The following is a 20,193-nucleotide window of genomic DNA, read 5'->3' as shown; positions in this document are numbered from 1 at the left end:
TTAGTTTTCATGATTTATTCTTCATTTAACAAAACAAACAATCATACAAACAATCAAATTGAACCGGATACCTCCTACACTTTCAACTTTGTACTGTACAGTACGTTAGAATTCCTTCATTGGAACCGGAGCGTGATCAAACAGAGCTTTTTGTTCTGTGACAGGACAGCAGACATCACGTGTGGCACACACACACACACACACACACACACACACACACACATCTGCTGCAGACAGTAAACACCCTGCGCCTGTCCCTGACCACCACACACACACACACACACACACAAATCTGCTGCAGACAGTAAACACCCTGCGCCTGTCCCTGACCACCACACACACACACACACACACACACACACAGGTCTATCACACCACACAGCAAGCTTCATGCATACCATCCTTGTTAGGGTTAAGGGATACATTGCTGCGTTCTCATATTTGCCACGTACCAATATATGTGGCTTTAAGGCATCCACTAAGACACAACGTGACCCAACCATTAGCTTGTAGAAAAGGCAACAAGAAGACTCTGAGCTTGCACTCACAGTCCAGTGTGCGTTACAGTCATGTACATTCTACAGGCTGCTATCAGACTGCAGCTTACGTAAAGTAAATATGTTATGATGGCTTGTCTTTTTTTTTTTCCATTCACACACCACAAATTAAACACAAAATCTTCGTTAAAAATAGAAACAAAAAATCAACATTATCATATAGAACAATAAATAACCAAATGATCTTATGTACAGTATTTAAGGTTTAAAAACTTCAATGGACACCACCACGCTAAAATGGGGAACAACAAATTATGTACATACTTACAACATCTTTTTACATACTTTACACACTCTCAACATGAAATAATTCATGTCATGAGATTATCAGGCGGTCATTTGTATATAGCATAGAATATGAGGAATAATATGTACTGATGGACGTAACAATGAGTGAAAAGAAAATGCTGGCCCACTGCATTGTGGGTAGTCTCAGCACAAGTGTGAAACTAGCCCTGCTCAACAGCGTACCTGTAAAAAGCCCTGAGTGTGTCGAAGCAGAGCTACACACACACTACTACACACAGCCACGGAGGTGTGCACACCTGAGTGTGTCGAAGCAGAGCTACACAAACTACTATACACAGCCACGGAGGTGTGCACACCTGAGTGTGTCGAAGCAGAGCTACACACTATTGCTACACACTGCCACGGAGGTGTTCTCACCTGAGTGTTTCGAAGCAGAGCTACACACTATTACTACACACAGCCACATAGGTGTGCACACCTGAGGGTGTCGAAGCAGAGCTACACACACAGCCATGGAAGCAGAGCTACACACTATTACTACACACACAGCCACGGAGGTGTTGCACACCTGAGTGTGTTGAAGCAGAGCTACACACTATTACTACACACACAGCCACGGAGGTGTGCTGTGGTGGCTGGCAGGTGAGAGGCACCCTTGTGCAAATAAACTGGAGCAAAAAAAAAAAAAAAAAAAAAACCTGACGAAAGGGCCACAGTCCACTTTGCCAAAAACACTAGGGAAATTGTGGTCATGAGAGACAGGGTCCTGTCCGGCAAAAAAAACTAGGGAAATTGTGGTAGGCAAGCGGCAAATAATGCCCAGACATAATGTGTCCTGGAATGTAAAAATGACCCTCACAAGACAAGTGAGGCTTTAAAACGAGAAAAGAATAGATTCATCCTCCGTTGTCAGATTGCTGATAACGTGTTTCAATTCATTCGCACAAGGATGGACAAGAGGGTAGGAACAACACAGATGTGATGGTCACCTCATGTGATGCCACACTGGAAAGCAAATGCTGGACTATGGAAGCAAGGCACAGATACAACCATGTGCTGTGGACATCACAGACCATCACAGACCGTTCTAATCAGGAGAGTGACATGACCATGTTAAGGAGTTCTTAAGGCTTGTGAGATTTTCCAAACCTGTACCTTATGAAAGGTTAAGGGGCTTGAAGTGCAAAGGTGCGCCTACACTAATATAATTTAATAAGTACTGACTTCATCCACCTCCATTCCTTCAATAACAATTTAAAAAAAAAGCCTTCGCTGACTAGTAAGATCATTCACAATCGGTTTGCTTGACGAAGAGACATTTCTATAGTGCAAGTCATGCTCCTTCACAGACCTCTCAAAAGTGTAATGTAACTTCAGGAGCAAAAGATAGCGCTGAACGAACAAAAAGTAACATTCTTTGATCTAGAATTCTCTCAGTGTGTGACAAAGTCACCCATTGTACATATAATTCCAGCTCTATGTTCTAAGGTTCTTTACCATTTTTTGCTCAACGTGTTCCATTAAAACTATTTCGTCAATCGTTTTATATGTCTGAGCATTGGTCCTTCATAGGAAATCTGAGACATCAGATCATTCCATCAGGTAATGTAAAAAACAACAACAACAACAAGAAAACAACAAGAAAACAACAACAGAAAAAGAAAGCTCACACTGGCCCCAATCAGGGATTTCATTTGGAACGTCTGGGTTTGGACTGGACAGCGGGTACCACAGTGATGAGGTCAAGCCCCTTCTCCACAGAGTGAAGAGAGAGATTAAAGTGATGTAACATTAAGCAGCAATTGTCAGTGGACTTTGTTTTCCTTCAAATGTGAGCCGTCAAACTTGGCAGGCATCAGGCAAAATCTTCATCCAGGCTCACCATCTGCCTCTGAGGAAACATAAAGAGAGAAAACAAACAATCAGTACGATTCTTTTTCATCAACATTTCTCCTCTTTCTTTACTGTTTAGTCTGCTTCCATTTTTCTCTCTCTGTGTAAAGAAAGATAACAAGGTGCTGTATAAATGGAACTTATTAGTATTATTATGTTTGTTTATTTTCATTAGGCTATTGATCACTGATATCGCATTGACATTATTGTTTACTATTGCTATTTTCCTTTACTCAGTCTTACCAATATGTTAAAACTGTTCAATGTTCATTTTTAACTATTATATTGTTTTTATTTGTAAGTCGCTTTGGACAAAAGCATCTGCTAAATCATATAACCATAATGAAGATGCTGTATAAATGGAATGTATTAGAAGTACTGTTCTGTTCTCACTTCCTATAAAAATTTCAAAGATAGCAACTACTGATGTAATCTGATCTACGTGTCGGAGAGCACTCAGTAAAATGTACCGATGGGGCAGATAAAGCCGTCAAAAACAGCACCTAGACATACGGAAGCGCGCGTGGTGAGACGTACCGAGGGGTAGATGTAGCCGTCCTGGCTGTTCTTCCTGCAGATGTGCACCTCGTCCTCCGTGGTCTTCTGGTACACGGGGTTGTCAAAGTGAATGGTGTTTGTGTTCCTGAGCCTCCAGTGTCTCCACATCAGCACCCCGCCAAACACCACCAGACACATGACCACTGCAACAGGGACACACACACACACACACACACACACTGGTCAGACCAACGGCATTTCATCAAATAACTCAATAACACACACTTCTAAGTGCACTCTCACTCTGTGCGGTCATGCACTGTGTGTCCATATGTTTGTGTCAACTGACCTATTGGGATCACAATGTACAAAGCAGCGGTGGAGGACCTGCCAGTACTGGCAACAGCAACGTATCCATTATTGGTGCCTGAGGAAGAAAAAAGGCACAGAATGAGTCAAATTATTCCCCTATTGTACATAATTATATATATATTTCAATTATATGATGGTTTTCAATTATATGATGAGACATGTTGAACTGATTCATGTTGTCTTTTAAAGGCCAGGTGTCCCACCTTCTTCTGCCGGGATCTCGGTCTTGGTGCCCGCTCCTGCCACCTCGTTGGTGTCTGGGTTCACGGGGAGTTTGCGCGGTGCGGACGGCGTGGAGGTGGCAGGTGTGGGCGCGGCTGGAGGGGGCGCAGGGGTGGTGTCGACAGGCTGCACAGGGGGCATCTCCTCTGTAGGTTTGGCTTTGGGGGCTGGAGCTTTGGTCGTCATGGGCTTGGGCTTGGGCGCTGTTGAGGCCGAGATATGGGTGAAAGGTAAGACCACAGAACATTTCTCAGAGGATTAGGTCTTTTTCCCCCCTCTCCCTCACAAACCCAACTCACAGGCTGATTAAAAGCCGCCCTTTCTTGTCTATTAGAATTTAAGGTGGCAATGTGCCAAGTTTCTTATAGTGTTAAGCTAAAAGAAAAAGGTCATGACTCTCTCAAACAGCACTTTAGTATTGTTTCAAAAAGAAAACCATGTTGGAGCGAACACGAACATGAGACAAACACTAACTTTCTTCTACTACGTTAACGAGTGTCGTTCTCCGACATGGTGTGCAAACCTACCCGCTACACACTTCCTCATGTCGGGGCCGAGGGCCATGTGATCGGGACAGGCGCAGGTGTACTTGGGGGAGTGCTCGCTGATGTGTGGTGCCGGCAGGCACAGGAACTCACAGCCGCCGTTCACCAGGTTGCCCTCAGTGCACCAGTTTTTGCCTGGACAGCGGAAAAAAACATCAGAGGAATGAGTCAAGTTCTAAATGATTAATGAACAACTGGCTTTGCCCAGTGTGCTGTGCGAATGGGAGTGTTCGTACCGGCAGGCTGCTTGAGGTTGTGGTACAGCATAATATCCTCAGGAGAGTGGAGACCCTCCACCACCTCGGTGATGTCATTTCCTGTCAGCCGATTGGCACTCATGATATTTTTGTTGTGCACATCCGTCCAAAATACCTTCTCCTGTTGACCCAGATTGAGAGAAAAGCGTCAGTATATATTTCACAGCTAACGCAGAAATGAGTCTAAACTCTATCCTCCCAATATATGAGCTAATTAAATAACAACATGCTTGGAGTGAGTTCAGCACCTTAAAATGTAATCACAAGCAGGGATTGTTTGGCTAAGGTGCTTCTGGGCAGGCTAAAGCCATTAGTCCAGGCAGCATGTAAGAGTCTAACAAGACCAGCACTAATCCTGCCCAATCCGTTTCACAGGCCACAACTCAGGAGACCCGCAGAGAACCCTGAGTAATGAATTTCACAAGTCCAAAGCTTTATCCTGTACCAAGGGACCACAAGACCCAGTTCTGTTTGAAATGTAGGGTCATCATGGTGGGTCTGACGACATGCTATCGCTCACCTCATAGACGGCGAGGGACAGGGGATGGGCCAGTTTCTCGGCGTTGGAAATGAGCGTGTGGCGTCCAGCTCCCTGCACGCTGATGCTGGACAGCGTGTGCATCTTTGAGTCGACCCAGTACAACCTCTGGCTCACCATGTCTAAACAAACAAAACAACAACAAAAATATCATAAACACAATCTAGGGCAGCATTATCAGCCATGCAGAAACTCGTTTACAATACAGAAGTGTGTTGACCCATCTGTTTTGCATATAAACAGAAACGCACATCCCCCCCCAAGGTTATAAAACCATCAATGATAAAGCCAACAGCGGCAATAAAACTAAACGTCATGTTTACCCAGGGTCAGGCCATTGGGCCAGAGGATGTTGTCGGTAACCAGGGCGATGCGACCGGCTCCATTAAGACCACTTTTCTCGATCTTGGCAGGATTTCCCCAGTCGGTCCAGTACATGAAGCTGCCAATCAAACACAGAAATGGAGATTGTTAGCCACTTCTACTTCCCAAACATCCCTCTTCAGTGTCCGAGAGATAAAATCCAGTCACTATGAGGACTCTTAATCCTTGTTATATTGCAGTGCAGTGTTACAGACTGGGTACTGGCGTAGTGAAAACAAACATACTTGGTTGCCGGGTCGACCACGATGGCGCGGGGCTTTTTCAAGTCCTCTCGGATCAGGGTCATCCTTTTGGCGCCGCTGGTGGTCGCCACGGAGATGGTGCCGTACGCGCTGTCGGTCCAGTAGATGTTGCCGTGGATCCAGTCGATGGCCAGTCCCTCGGGTGCCTGGATGTCACTGTCGATGACCGTGCTGTGCTGGGAGGGGCTTCCAGCCGAGTCCATCAGAGCGCTGCAGCAGAGACAACAAACTATCATTATTGACTAGACTAAACTAGACTGACAGGAACACACACACACACACACACAGTGTTTCTTTGGCCTCTATTGTTCCCCTCCACTGTGCTATGGACCCCGACTGACCTGTAGATCTTCTTCTGGCTCAGGTCAGACCAGAAGATCTTCTTGTTGGGCATGTCCATATCCAGGGCAACCACGTTCTTCTGGCTGGGAATCAGACGCGTGTACTCCCGCTTGTCCAGCGTCATCTTCCTGACCTCGTGGCGGTTGGTGAAGAACAGATAGGGAACACTACCTACAGGTCAACAGTAAACATACAGTTAAAAAGAGAGAGTTATGAAAATGACCTTTAGCATTATAACTTAGATGGACGAAAAATAAAAATAAAAATAAAAAAGGCAACAATGCAGATGTGTCATTCTTCTGATTCCACACATACCTGCGATTGCCTTGCACTCTTTGGTCACCGAGTCCATTTCGTAGCCCTCGTAGCAGTCACACTTGTAGCTGCCCTCGGTGTTGATGCACCTCTGGCTGCAGGTGTCTGGGTTGTCACATTCATTGATGTCTGAGGGAATGGAGAGTCAGAGGGAGTTCATGAGATAAGGATCTCAAATCCTCTTAGAGGCAGTCAACAGGTGATTAGCACACTCATGATTTAGCGGCTGATTAAGGATTTGGAAGCTGGATTAAACTCTGCACCTTTACAAATCATTGGAGTTGCATTCAGAACTTTTACCTTCACACTTCTTGTCGACCAGATGGAACCCAGTGGGGCAGAGGCACTCGTAGCCCACCTTCAGATCGTTGCAGGTATGGGAGCAGCCTCCATTGTTGGTCAGACACTCGTTGTTACCTACAGCAAAGATAGAGAGAGGGAGGGAGGGAGAAACAGAGAGAGAGAGAGGCAAAAGAGAAGGAGAAAAGAGTATCAGCTACCAGCTCCAGGATGACTTTATTTTCCCTGTGTGAGTCTGAAAGGGTGACCTCACTTTCCCAACCACCGAGTAGGCTCATCTGCCAGACCTCAGAGGCTGCATGAGATTTTCCCAACTGTGGAACGGCAAGAGATTTCCTGGAGCCCTGAGGGCTGGATGGTGCTCTCTCTGTGTGTGTGTGTGTGTGTGTGTGTGTGTGTGTGTGTGTGTGTGTGTGTGTGTGTGTGTGTGTGCGCGCATGTTTTGAATGGGAACATTCGGTTGAGAACTCAACTCACCACACTCCTTGAGAGGCTCGTCGGACCAGTCCCTGCAGTCGCGGTTCTTGTCACACACCTTGTCCATGCTGATGCACTCCCCTGTGCGACACTTGAACTTGTCTGGGCCTTCGCAAGCAGTCCCTGTGGAGGTGGAGGGAGTCAGTGAGAGGGGGCAGAGAACCATACCACAGGTAAACACAGAACATGACGTTTGTAAATATCTATGTGGAAAAATATATAAAACTTCATTCAGGAAAATGGGTTTGGTTACTAGCCCAGACAGGAGTGAAGTGGAAATGGTATTTGGTCTTTGGCTATTTTTTTGTGTGTGTGTGTTTGCTTACTGGTCAGACAGCCCATCTCATCGCTCAGATCTTTGCAGTTGTAGTCTCCATCACACTGGAGGCTGCCATGGATACACGTGCCGTCGTTACACTGGAACTCATCTGGCCGGCAGGTCACATGTGCTGAGGAGGAATGGTCAATAGCAATTAGAACATTAGAATCAATGACAACACCGTTATGCAACACCACATACTCATCCTTGCATAGCACAAAAACATACAGCACTGTGTATATAACACACAAACACACACATTTTGTGCTATGCAAGTATCTACTATACAAGATTCAGTATTCATCAGATAAAATGTTATGCAGTAATGAACTGAATGAAATGAAGAAATGAATGAAATCAAATAAAGAAATAAATGAAATCAAATGAACTGAGTGTAGCATGAGGTGACACTCACTGCAGTTGACCTCATCCGAGGAGTCCAGGCAGTCGGCACCGCCGTCGCACCTCCAGCTGGCGTGCACGCACTCGCCGCTGGCGCAGTGGAACTCCTGTGACGAGCAGGGCGGCCGGGTGGGCGCGGCGGGCTGTGAGGCGCAGTTCTGCGGCCACTCGTCCGAGCCGTCGGCGCAGTCGGCGTCGCCGTCGCACGCCCACAGGCGCGGCACGCACACGGAGTTGTTGCACTGGAAGGAGCCCGGGCGGCAGGTGGGAGCCGGGCAGGAGGCCTCGTCGCTGCCGTCCTCGCAGTCGTGCTCCTCGTCGCAGACGAAGGCCACCGCCACGCACTGACCGCTGGTGCAGCGGAACTCGTCGTCAGAGCACGTCCTCGGGACTGGTGGGTAAGTTAAAACATTAAGATTAACAAAATGATAATGTCCAAGAGTAATTTATAACATCAGACAGACTGATTAGATACATTAGCATTGGACCTCTGCACAGACTAATGCAGATAGACTAATGAATGAGTGAATGCAGACAGGCACCACAGAATGAAGATTGACGAATCAGGACATGAGAATAAAGGCCTGCAGTGACCGCTCCTTACCACAGCCCTCCTCGTCCGCGCCGTTCTCGCAGTCGCCCTTGCCGTCGCAACGCCAACCGGACGGCACGCACTGGTTGAGACGTCCGCCGCAGCTGAACTGGTTTGGCATGCACGTCTTGTTCTCTGCACGACACAGCGCGGGCAAAGATATGTCAGTGATGCTTCGACAGCATAAACTAAAGCAAATGTCCCCTCTGATGACCAGTTCTATTCTATCACTATTGTTGATTGCACTGGACTGTCTGAGCTGAGGGGTTTGAACCCACCTCTGCAGACGCGCATGACAAAAGGTAAATAGTAAGTAAGTGCAGTGAGTATGTAAACAGTAAGTAAATCTGCCAATCCACTGCAATAACAGGAGTCCTCATCATTCATGGATAAAGAGGAAGATAAAGATAATGAGGGAGGAAGGTGCTGATAGGTTTGGTTAATCACTCACGGCAGGTGGCTTCCAGCTCGTCAGTTCTGTCGCCGCAGTCGTCCGATCCGTCACACACCCATCGTGAGGTGATGCACTTTCCGTTACCACACTGGAACTGCGTGGAGGTGCACGTAATGGCCCCTGAGCAGAACAGGAAGGACAAGACACATGGGGGAGGGGAGAGGAGGAGGGGGGGGGGGGGGGGGGTGAGTAACCACTAGCCACAACTTTCACACAAGGCTTCTTTTTTTGAACACGCTAAAACGTTAAGCGCAGGGAGAATGCGACACCTGAAGCTGACAGCATCCACAAAGACAAAGGGGGGGAGGGGGGGGGGCGCGGATGATCACGCCATAAAACAACACCAGCTCACATTACAGCCCTTCTCAAACATGACCAACCGGCCAGTATGGTCAGACCACGAGCAGAGCCCCTCAGCTGCTGCAGTACCTTTTCTGACTGGTTAATATTTAACACCATAAAGAATGAATGGTGGGGGCTAATAAAGATTATATCAGTATATATACACAAGGAACATCCTGTTTAGCTACTGCAATTATGATAACAAAAACTATTGCTATAACTTTATTTAAATAAAGGCAGACTAATATAAAATTATATATATATAAATATAGTATGCAGAAGCTAAGCACTTTCACAGATATGAGCAATATGAGTTTCAATATGGGCTCCTTCGAGAAAATTAAGGAAGTTGTTCAATTCTATTCTTAGCCATTTTGACAACGGAACACAGATGATGTGCGAAACATAATGAAAACTACTGAAAGAAACAGGACTGACCAGTTAAGGGCAGTTCACTTTCAGCTATATAAAGTCAAAGAGATCAGTTCTGACGTGTGTGTAAATGGTATGAAAGAAAAAGAAAAAGCACCAAAAAAAACAGTATAAAATTTACAGTCAGGAACAGACTATCAACTGAAGCCACTGGTGGAACATTACTTGTGCTGCCAAAAACTCTGTGTGGCCTCTACGTGACCCGGTGGTTCCATCTACACGACCTGATGTGCAGATGTGCCAAGGGGGCTGAGAGAGCGTGCGGGGGCTGAGGCTGGAGGGGTACAAACACACACATCACCAGGTGAGGATGAGGGCGGCGACGGCTGTGAGCACCCGTGCACACGTGAGATTGTCATCTTAACATTCCTCCTGCGTTGTTTCGGACAGAAATTCCACCCCAGTGACTTGATGGCAAGTCACCGGCTGTCTCTTTAAGACAAAGGGAAGGGGAGGAGCTCAATAATCACACCACCAGTTGCTGATTGGGTCCTGACTAAAATTCCTCATAACAAGAATACTACAGAGACTTGAGAGGGGGTGGGGGAGTGGGGAGGGGGTTGAAGTGACAATAAGATCAGGAACTTGATGAACTCGCCTGGCACCCATGGTTACAATAGTAACCAAAGAACCCACAATGAAAGCCTTTACCGCCTCGTTTTTAGGGGGGAGTGTCTCCATCACTCACAGCCCTCAGCTGAAGACGCTAGTGCTAAACTGGATGTCACACACAAATGAAGAAACGAGCTTGTAAAATAAATACAGAGACATGATAAATGCCCTCCGGATAAAAAAAGAAAAGAAACTAGTATAAAGTAAGTAGGGGGGAGCAGCGTATTTCATCCTTTTTAAGGGAAAAAAGTAGTGTGTCCTGCTCTCCTTACTTGCCCCATCCTCACACCCCCCCTGCCCCCCCCACCTCCCCCCAGTATAAACAGAGAGAGTCTGGGCCCTCTGCCAGCGGTGGGTTCCAGGAATAGAGCCTCCCCACACAACTTCCAGCTGTTCATGGAAAACCCGGATATATTTACAACCACCGAATCCCTCCTTCGGGGTGCGGCAAAGGAGCGAAAAAGGAGAAGTTGCATCCCTACTGTAACACCACTTCCCCCAAACCCCTCCACCTCTTCTTCCTTCTGCTCCCCCCCCCTCTCTATATTTGTGTGTGTGATGCACCAGTACTTCCCCAAACCTCTGTCTCCCCTTTCTCTCTCTATCCCTTTCTCTCTCTCTCTATCCATTCATTCACCCCATTTGCATGCCACAACTCCAACTTGACTTTCAAAGGCCTGTGATGAGTGTGTGACCCCCCCCCCCCCCCCCCCCCCCCCCAGTCAAAAAGGGGGACACAGACATATTTATGAGCCTTTGGTGAAAGGGGACTTTCCTCATTCCCACTGTGCAAACAAGAAAACGTGTTCAGTAGCCCTAATAACTCAGTGGCCCTGTGAAAGCTAATGTAACGCTTTTTGTTCCTTATTAACTGTCCATGGGAGTGTGCCTTTCATTATGCTGCATGCAGCCCTGCACTAAATCAGGTAGGAGTTCCTCTAAAAGACCATTTAAAGCAAGGAAATACTTAGTTTCCATTAGGATGCATTTGGCAGCGAGCACTGAAGTCACTGCTAGCTATTTGTGCCAGTCGTTGTACCAAATATACATTGCGTTTATGCATCTAACTTTAAATGAACGTACGGTTTGGTTGCACCAATTTTCAGTTAAGCGGTTGAGTGCACACGAGTTGAATTTGAACAGAATGGAGGAGCGAGCAATTCAGCCCCTAACATTTAAGCTGATTTAGCTGGTTTTCAGAAACTACTGGCTGCAGCAATAAGACTTAGATGATTTTATAACTCCATAACCCACCTCTTTGGTTTAGTTTCATCAAGCTTTACATGTGATATCATATATTGTTTATAAGTGTCAGATGATGACATGTGACACATGCAATATCACATGAATGTGGATGCCTACGGTGCATATTCATGCTTTTTTGTGTCACTCCAGTCAAGCAAACTATAAGGATTACAATTTGCAGGATTCAAAGAGGGGGGAAATGGTGTCATAAAGCTTTATACGAGTGCTTCGTTTCTCAGATGATGTGTCTTTTTATGGCAAGGCTCAGGGGCCCGAGCTGCCAGGAGTTAAGGGTCTGGTGTACATCACTGACAGCAGGTTAATATACTCACACTTACAGTATGTGTAGAGCTGCTGAGAACCACTAGCCAAGCCCCCCCGTCTACAAACAGGACCGGTTTCTGCCAACTCACCAAAACCTGTCTGTGATTTGAGAACTGTCTTTATGTGCACTTAGCATCTGCAGGTTGGTCCCCATAGGCCACAGTCTACTGTTATCAGTGGTAGGATCCTAATGTGCTGAATACAGAGATACCAGGCCTGAAAAACCGTCTAGATCTGTGGTGCAACTGGCCTGTGGGCGTTCTGCAGTGAGTGAGAGTGTCACAACTGAAACTGTAGTGCAGTCGAAGGCGCAAAATAGTCACATTGCTGAAGAGCCAAACTGCCAGTGTTTCATAAGACACATCACCCCTTCTCTGACCCGGATTTTCACTGAGAACTGGGAGGCGGAAAAAATAATCTCTCCAATTTGACTGACTCACTAAATTACAGGGGGAAAGGAGCAAAGGCAAGGGGGTCTTAATCCTAAAATCCCAGTGTTCACTTGGACTAAGCCCCAACTTGGCACCGGAGGCCACTGCTTGTCCAAAACTGTCCACGGCACCTTCACCCATTGAGCTACTAGAGGATCAGAAACCTTCTCCTCTGAACCCAGTGATACTGCAAATGGCCTGTACGGCTGCCCTCCCCTGCTTCACACCGCAAGGATGAGACAGCGGTTGGGGAAATACAAATGATTTACACATCAGCTTCGCAGCTGTTGGTATACTGATATACATGGTTCGGCAAGGGGTTGGATACATTCTTAGAATTCCTGATGATATCGCACAATAATTCAAGCTGCGAAGATATGATGAGGGCATCGTTTTGTTCTGCGTAGGGTAACGGGATAGGCTATTTGTAAATTAAACAGTAGAACAATGAAACACACATATACACACACACACACATATATATATATATATTTCAAAATACAGGATGTATTAATGTAAATTTCAATATTAGTGGTAAAAGTGCAAATAAATATCGACAGTGTTCCCGACTGCCGCGCCCAATTTCTGGAGAGACACGCCGGCTTTTTTCTTCAGTAGAGGCTACCCGCCTACTCGTCATTGGCATGTGATGACCACATTTCCTTCTCCCATTGGCTAAGGACAACACATGCTATCTGAAAGAGTAGCCAATTGGTGTCTTGATTCTATACTCATTCATACGTTTTGACTATTGTTATTAGCTCAAGTGCTATTGTTGTTATCAAGTGCTCAGCAATATAGGAATAGACCCAAAAAAGGAGAAACGTCCATATCGGAAATAAAAAAAAGAATATGATTGATTAGAGGAAAATTCCCTGTAAGGACTTGGCTAAGTTCTGGATGTGTCATCTGAACCTCATCCAGAGCTCCCCTCCCCTTCCTCTCTCCTCTAACATATATGATGCATGTAACCTACTGTACATCCCTAGTTCAATTTAGGACATTATCACGGCAAAACAAATGAATGTATAACTTGAATTCATAGCTTCATGCTTTTAAATATGCTTATGCATACTCTCTGTCTTATGGGTACATTTTGAAGAGTGGGAATCGCTCCGGAAACTCCCAGAGGCAAATGAAGGGATAATTTAAGAGGACGCACGAAAATGTCTAAAATGTTATATTGTATAGCAACAAGGACATTTTAGTCACTTAAAAGTAGCCTATAGCAATTAGAATTATGAGGTCTATTAGGACCTATTTACATCCTGAATCATTTTTTTTAGTTTTATTAGGTGTTCTCCAAAGAGAAAACAAATCAACAGAGGGGAAAAAAACAACAATTAACCGACAAATTAATAAAACTAAGTCACTAAGTACGTATTATTTCCCGGCACAATTAGACAGCATCCTTAAGTGCCCCTGTGCTATCTGATGGGGAATAGCATACGCAGCCTCAAACAATAAAGCCGGTTTGACAGTGGATAATGTTAATACTTACGTGTTTCAGCAATAGAGTAGACCAAGAAGACCAGGGACAGCGTAAACCTGAAGCTCCTTATCCAATTCGGCAAAGACATCTCTCCGGTTAGCAAATTCGGTGGGATGCTGGAAGATATCAAATCTTCTGCTTTCACAAAGTGACAGTTGTGGCGCGTGTACACCGGCGTGCCGGTTAAAGCACTAGACTAAAGTGATGCAGCTTTGGGGAAACTACTAAAACGTAGGTAAAAGCAGTGAACTCTTACAGAGGTAGGGTGAGGACATGTACCTACCTTACTGTCATGCCAAGTGAAATTTAATTTTCTTGACTCTGACCATTTCTATGTGGTCCATTGTGGGGCGGGGTTTTGCGAGTGGTGTGATATTTGAAATCCACTACATCACAACCACGGGGAGGGGCCTCGGAAGTTTAGCATAGGCCCATGTTGATCAGATCAGGTTCTCTCCCTCTCCCTCGTCGATACCTTATTCTATGACGAAAATGGCATAGAAAACAAGATGAAACATTTATCTCTCTCTGTATGTGTATATGTATTATCACTCTCTTTCTCTTTGTGTGTGTGTGTGCGCGCGCGCCTACATGTCTACAGGCGATTGGCAATTTTACTTATCACATGGTGTGTGTTTATAGACCATAACATGAGACTAAGGTCACAGTAAACCCCTGTTGTGGTTGTTATCTGTTACTGTTACAAGGCAATGAATGACATCTTGAAGATGATTGAGTGCCAAGTTGAAGGGAGCTGCCATGCATGGTCCATTCATAAATACTCGGCCATAAAAACACTCCATAGACTACCAAATGGACCCCCGATACATGTCCAGACATTCCTCCATGAAAACATTATTTTCCCCACACACCCAACAAACCTAAATATTATGGAGATATGACCACACACCAGGCCCTTTGGTCTTTGGTCATGCAGAAATAAATATAGTGTCAATATTTGACAAATGTAACACAAAACCCACATACTGACAACACACCTAGCAAATAGTCACACAGTGGTTGGTTACATTAGAATGTTCTCACAGATGACTCTTTTTCAACTCTTTTATAATAATCACTATCAGGGTTTTGTCATGGCAAGAAGACAAGAAACAAGAACCTGTCTGACAAACAAAATAAATAAACCTATTGAAATGATAACCTTAAAACATGTTAAAACATTACCATGATGACACTGTGAATGACCCTTTTGTGATGTATAGTCTGATAATAATCAAAAGATGATTTACAAGCAAATGATTCTCTTTAAAGACCTGTCGTGAAACTGCTATTGTCCTTGACATATTGTTTCAGCTTTATCTTTTGATGTAACAAAATGCTTATTATCAACCATGCAAAGCCATGGTAAGACATGGGGTAAGAGATGCAATGGAACTCACTTTTGCTACATGGCAATGAGGAAACAGACCCCCCCCCCCCCCCCTTAACATTTGGAAATGGTCCAACTTTCTTTGATAAGGCGTCTTATTAAAGTGAGACTATTATAGATTATTTTAAAAAGGGAATCGGCTTGTGATTATTAAAAACAGCGATGTTTGGAGGTGGCCAAATCTCCCTCCCGAGCTTACTTTCTTGGCATTAGAACAACCCCTAATTCCATGTTTATTGCAAAATCATGTAAAATGCATTAGGCCTTTGAACAATGGATTTGTGAATTAACGTTTCACATAAACACATTCATAATTAATTCTCCCATGTGACCTAATGGGTGGCGCTAAACCCATCAATTTTGCTGCCTACATATCATCAAAATCACACAAGAACTTGACCCGTCATCAACATTTGTGTGTGTTTTTTTGTTTTTACTATTTATTCAAATTGTTGTCTTGCCACTGGTCCAATGGAAGGGTCCATCCATATTTGCAAAGCAAATTGAGCAATAACCTCAAAGGGAGATTTTGAGTGAACTATACTATTAAGTTTGTTGTATGACAGAAAGTCTAAAATAGAAACACGGACAACAGATTTCTCCGGTGAAGACAACTCCAATTGTCTCTTGCGTTACTGGTTACACACTCTTCTCAAGGATGCAGTCGATTTGTTATTCACACTGCTCAGTGTAGGTGGTGGGAAAATCAATACATTGAACATTCCAGGTGACTAGTTTCTGCCACAGATTCCAACATCAGTGAGGACCAGAGATAGATGGATGACCAATAATGTGACAACCTAATGTCATGCCAGAAATGTACTCAGCATGAATCAGGGGATACCTATGTATGATAAGGTAAGGAGAGAGAGAGAGAGAGAGAGAGAGAGAGAGAGAGAGAGAGAGAACTCTTGTGTGTGTGTGTGTTGCCCCATGCAGGTCTTGCTGGGTGCTGAGAGATCACATAGAGTGTGTGGTTTGGAATGTGGAAAAGGCAGATGGATTACATAGTACCACAAATCATCCCACCCACAACCACCATGATGGCAAACACACACACACAATGAAACATGTGAGCACAGTGCCTTCACGGACCTTTGTGTGTGTGTGTGTGTGTTTATGTATGCATGACTCTCTCCCACCAACCCTATTCAGAGTTCATTGTAGCATTGATCTGGGAGGGGTCCATTATCTCACTCTTACATACACCATTTTCTGGTGGTTCTTGGCAAGCTGTGTGGGGCATGGCCTTCTTTGCATCATAATGTGAGTATACCAAGTGATACTAAGTGACCAACGCGTTATTTCTCATTTGACCAGTGGGCTCTTTCCCGTGGACCAGCCCACACAGGCACTGCTGTCATACATGGACACAATTATTTCAGTTTCACCTCTTCCTCGTCCTCTTTAAATGTGTTATGTTGAGTTCTTTTTTAATTATTACAATTTCACCTCTTCCTCATCAAATGTGCTATGTAGAGTTTTTTTTTTATTTCAACATTTTAAAATGACAGAAATATTAACAAAATGTAAAGAAACAACCATTTTGATGTGATATATAATATTAACAATACATCAAGTGGCTGCGTTGAAGACCACTCGAAGCCTACTGAACCCCACATAGCACCGAACAGCTGTGTGGCTGCGTTCAAGACCACTCGAAGCCTACTGAACTCCACATATAGCACTGAACAGCTCCCACCACCTGCGCCCCAGGATGTGCGTGTTAAGTGTGGCACCCTCTCCACGACTCTGTGACGGTAAGAGCCGTGTGTGAAGAGTCAACACTGGAGGCGATGATGGACGCTCAGCCACACTGGCGTGCGAGGCCCAAAGGGAAGCACTGCTCTCAGTCACGGGGTAGTGTGAAGCCTGCTTCTCTCCCTGGCCCCACGACTCAGACCTGCCTAAACACTAGTAGCCTACTGTGTGTTGCAAGCTGAGCAGATCTGGGTCATATAGGTCAGTTAAATTCAAGAGAAGAGTGTGGGCATTTTCCCCCGATTGTCAGTATCTTTGGCTCAACCTTAGCAACATGTGTTTGTGTGCCTGTGTGTGTGTGTGGTGTGTGTGTGTGTGTGTGTGTGTGTGTACATGCGCCGTGACCTATGTCCAACCTGGACAGATAGGGACCCTGATCACCACGGAACCCTGGACTAACAGGAACATCCACCCACCCCATCGGAGTGCTGCGTTCGGTTACGTCACTCGTCCCACTGTTCAAGGTCTATCCTGCCTCTGCCCAAACCTGTACCCCCTGTCCCTCCTCTCTCCCCTGCCAACCCCCCCCCCACCCCCTCTCTCTCTGTCTCCAACTCACTCTCGTTCCAGCTAAAAGTCTGTTCATACAGAGAGTGGAGTGGAAAATAAGTCAGCACGTGGGTAGGCCAGTGCCTAGCCACAAGGGATACGCTAATGGCGCTAATCACATCAGAGTTTAGTGATGCTAAGGCTAACAGCACCGCACTGATGGGATTAGGCTGCTGCTCCTGGGCCATTAGCACCGAGACAGCAGCTGGCCACTGGAGCAGACGTGGCCCACATTAGGACCCAGGCGCCGTCGAGAGCCTCCTCAACCAGCAGAGAGAGGGGGAGAGAGAGAGGGGGAGAGAGAGAGAGCTGACCTCATGGCTGTAAAATCCCCAGTGCAAGTTGAAAACTTAGGTGGGTGTTTTTTTTTTTTTTTTTTAATTTCCACTCACCTTTGGAGTTGCTATATAAGAGCTGACTTTCTGTTCAGAGTTGTTTTTATCCCTTCATCTCAACCTCTCTCACACTAGGTAGCAGGGGAAACTCCACATGTGGCTTCTGTCACACTGCAGCGCTGCTTGTTTAGCAGTGACTACACATTACCATTCTGTCAATCGAAAATTTCAAATAAGGAATTCAAGGAAATTGAACATGAATGTAACCTCTGCTGATTAGAGGTCCTCTACATGGTCTCAACATGATACTGACACTCCCCCTGGAAAACCCACCCTCTCAACACACACGCACGCCCACACACACACTATTGCTTCCTGCCATTTTTGTCATTCCTTCACTATGCACCCCTCCATCCCTCCTTTCTCAAATACATAAAAAATGTTATCGGAGGGCTGCTGACGCCCTCCTCTATTTGAGCTTGTTTCGCCCTTCCTTCATCCACACCAACATCTTGTAGATAACAGCGGAAGACTCATGTGTATATTCCTATACTCATTAGAGAAACTCAAAACAAAGTTATTTGGTGGTACATACATACTGTATTGTGTTTACAGCAAATATGCCACCCGAACCCCTGCCCTACACTGATTACCAGAAGAGGGGTCATTCAGCTGCTTATTGGTCTTACGATACACTGGTCATCTGACACGGTAGTCAGCCAGACTGTGTGCTACGGAATGCTGGTGATTCCACTTACAGTAAACCCCAGTCCCAGTTCCTGCTGTCCCTCCAGAGTCTTCAACATGTACTCTGAGTGGAAGACAAATTATTTGTAATTATACTGAAATACAGATCCTTGATCCACTAATAAATTAAATATTTGGCTTGTGTGTGGTATGTGAATGTTTACAAGAGAATGCTCATGTTCGTGAGAACTTTGTGAGTGTGAATATTCTCTTGAGAGTGTTCCTGCTTTTGAGTGTAGTGTGAAGCTTGAGAGAGCGATTCCATGGAAATGTCTCTGAGTCAGGCTAGCGTAACTCACTCGTATCTACTTCCCTAACCTCCTCCTCCTTCCTTCCTCCCTCTGGCAGATGTCAACATCTGCTCCTGGCCACACCATCCCCTGAACCCCACTCTCGCTTGCTAGAAGTCCGCTAGGCCTGTGCCTGCAACAGAAGGCTCTCTTGTCTTCCGCAAAGGAGATGTTCAGGAGTTGAGCAACGCGCGCTGGCTCCTCGTTTCTTACCAAACACCAGCCGTCCATCGCCCACAGAGACGCCCAGACGCTGGGCTACAGTACGGGCGACCTGCTGCTCCACAAACAAACACCCAGGAGAGGAGGGAGATCTCATGTTTTCACACCCAACTCGATTAGTGGAGAATGTTTGTTCTGCGACGTCCGTAAACATTACATTCAGCGTTCGAATATTCACAAAAATAATACTAAGTAAGGATGCCAGTGTGATAAGACTGTATATCATTTCAATAAGGGTGGGAACTGTTGATATTGAATCTGTTCTTAGAGGAGATTGTTAGATTTGGAGCTGTTGCCTTCCTGTGGTGACTCAGGGGTACTGCATTCCATAGTGATACATTCTGGAATATTCTCAACCTGTTGCAACTCATAGCATTCAGGAACCTGGGGAAGGTGAAACTAAACTATTCTAGTTCTAGAGTACTCTACTAGCATTGTTTGGGCTTCCCAAAACAAGGATAAGGGCTTGGGAAACATCAGAAGAACAGGATACATCTGCCACACCCCCCCCCCCCCCAATCTTACCCGGGGCGGGTCCACGTAAAGACACACTCGGTGACAAGTTCTACTGAGAATGTGTATCACACCATGCTATTAGTCTAAGTGACAGGCACGCATAACTATCGGTGGAATGTGGATCACACCATGCTATTACACTAAGTGACAGGCAACTATCTGTGACACTCTGTGACAAGTCCTAATGGGAATGTGTATGATCACACCATGCTATTACACTAAGTGAAAGGCACGCATAACTATCAGACTATATGTATGTCATGTGTATATACTGCATTATAATTTCTACGTGTTGGTAGGCAGCTGCATTTCTGTTTTAAGCATAGGAGGATAAAACCACTTCAAAATATAACACAATGGAACTTCATCACCCACAACTTCCTGTCGCACCTGTGGGCTGTACAGGAAGAAAGTGGCTGTACTGTGGAGTCCCAGACTGTGAACGTTGTACTGCAAGTCACTCTGGATAAGGATGTTTACTAAACAACTACATGTAAACAATATAAAAAAACCTCAATAAATGTTTTTTTGGTTGTTGCTGTTGATT

General features: G+C 45.3%; 1 protein-coding gene and 1 long non-coding RNA gene across 6 annotated transcripts; one reads left to right on the top strand and one right to left on the bottom strand.

The window, feature by feature from the left end:
• ldlrb (low density lipoprotein receptor b) lies at positions 1 to 14,152 on the bottom strand. 4 transcript variants are annotated; one of them, XR_006033872.1, is made up of 19 exons: positions 13,846 to 14,152; positions 8,956 to 9,078; positions 8,517 to 8,639; positions 7,926 to 8,303; positions 7,518 to 7,640; positions 7,192 to 7,314; positions 6,715 to 6,831; positions 6,415 to 6,543; positions 6,099 to 6,270; positions 5,740 to 5,967; positions 5,455 to 5,573; positions 5,114 to 5,253; positions 4,573 to 4,714; positions 4,319 to 4,471; positions 3,773 to 3,994; positions 3,547 to 3,624; positions 3,237 to 3,400; positions 1,103 to 2,697; positions 1 to 1,040 (listed from the first exon to the last, which is right to left on the bottom strand). XR_006033872.1 is itself a non-coding variant. In XM_042103063.1 (18 exons), exons 1-18 carry the CDS (start codon positions 13,922 to 13,924, stop codon positions 2,662 to 2,664), a joined length of 2,649 nt encoding a protein of 882 aa, XP_041958997.1. In that variant the 5' UTR covers positions 13,925 to 14,152; the 3' UTR covers positions 1 to 2,661. The 4 variants fall into 4 exon arrangements, 1 of the variants encoding a protein (XP_041958997.1); XR_006033873.1 differs by having other exon boundaries at positions 1 to 1,102; positions 1,224 to 2,697; XR_006033874.1 differs by having other exon boundaries at positions 1 to 1,102; positions 1,375 to 2,697.
• Positions 14,153 to 16,369: 2,217 nt separating this feature from the next.
• Positions 16,370 to 20,180, top strand: LOC121718255. 2 transcript variants are annotated; one of them, XR_006033899.1, is made up of 2 exons: positions 16,370 to 16,492; positions 18,967 to 20,180. It is a non-coding gene; the product is annotated as an uncharacterized LOC121718255 (long non-coding RNA). The 2 variants fall into 2 exon arrangements; XR_006033898.1 differs by lacking the exon at positions 16,370 to 16,492 and adding an exon at positions 17,707 to 17,890.
• Positions 20,181 to 20,193: the final 13 nt, after the last annotated feature.

The sequence above is a fragment of the Alosa sapidissima genome, chromosome 9 (assembly GCF_018492685.1).
Source record: "Alosa sapidissima isolate fAloSap1 chromosome 9, fAloSap1.pri, whole genome shotgun sequence".
NCBI classification, from domain to species: Eukaryota; Metazoa; Chordata; class Actinopteri; order Clupeiformes; family Clupeidae; genus Alosa; species Alosa sapidissima.
Note: the sequence above shows the minus strand (reverse complement) of the source record. Positions and strands in the feature narration are given on the sequence as shown.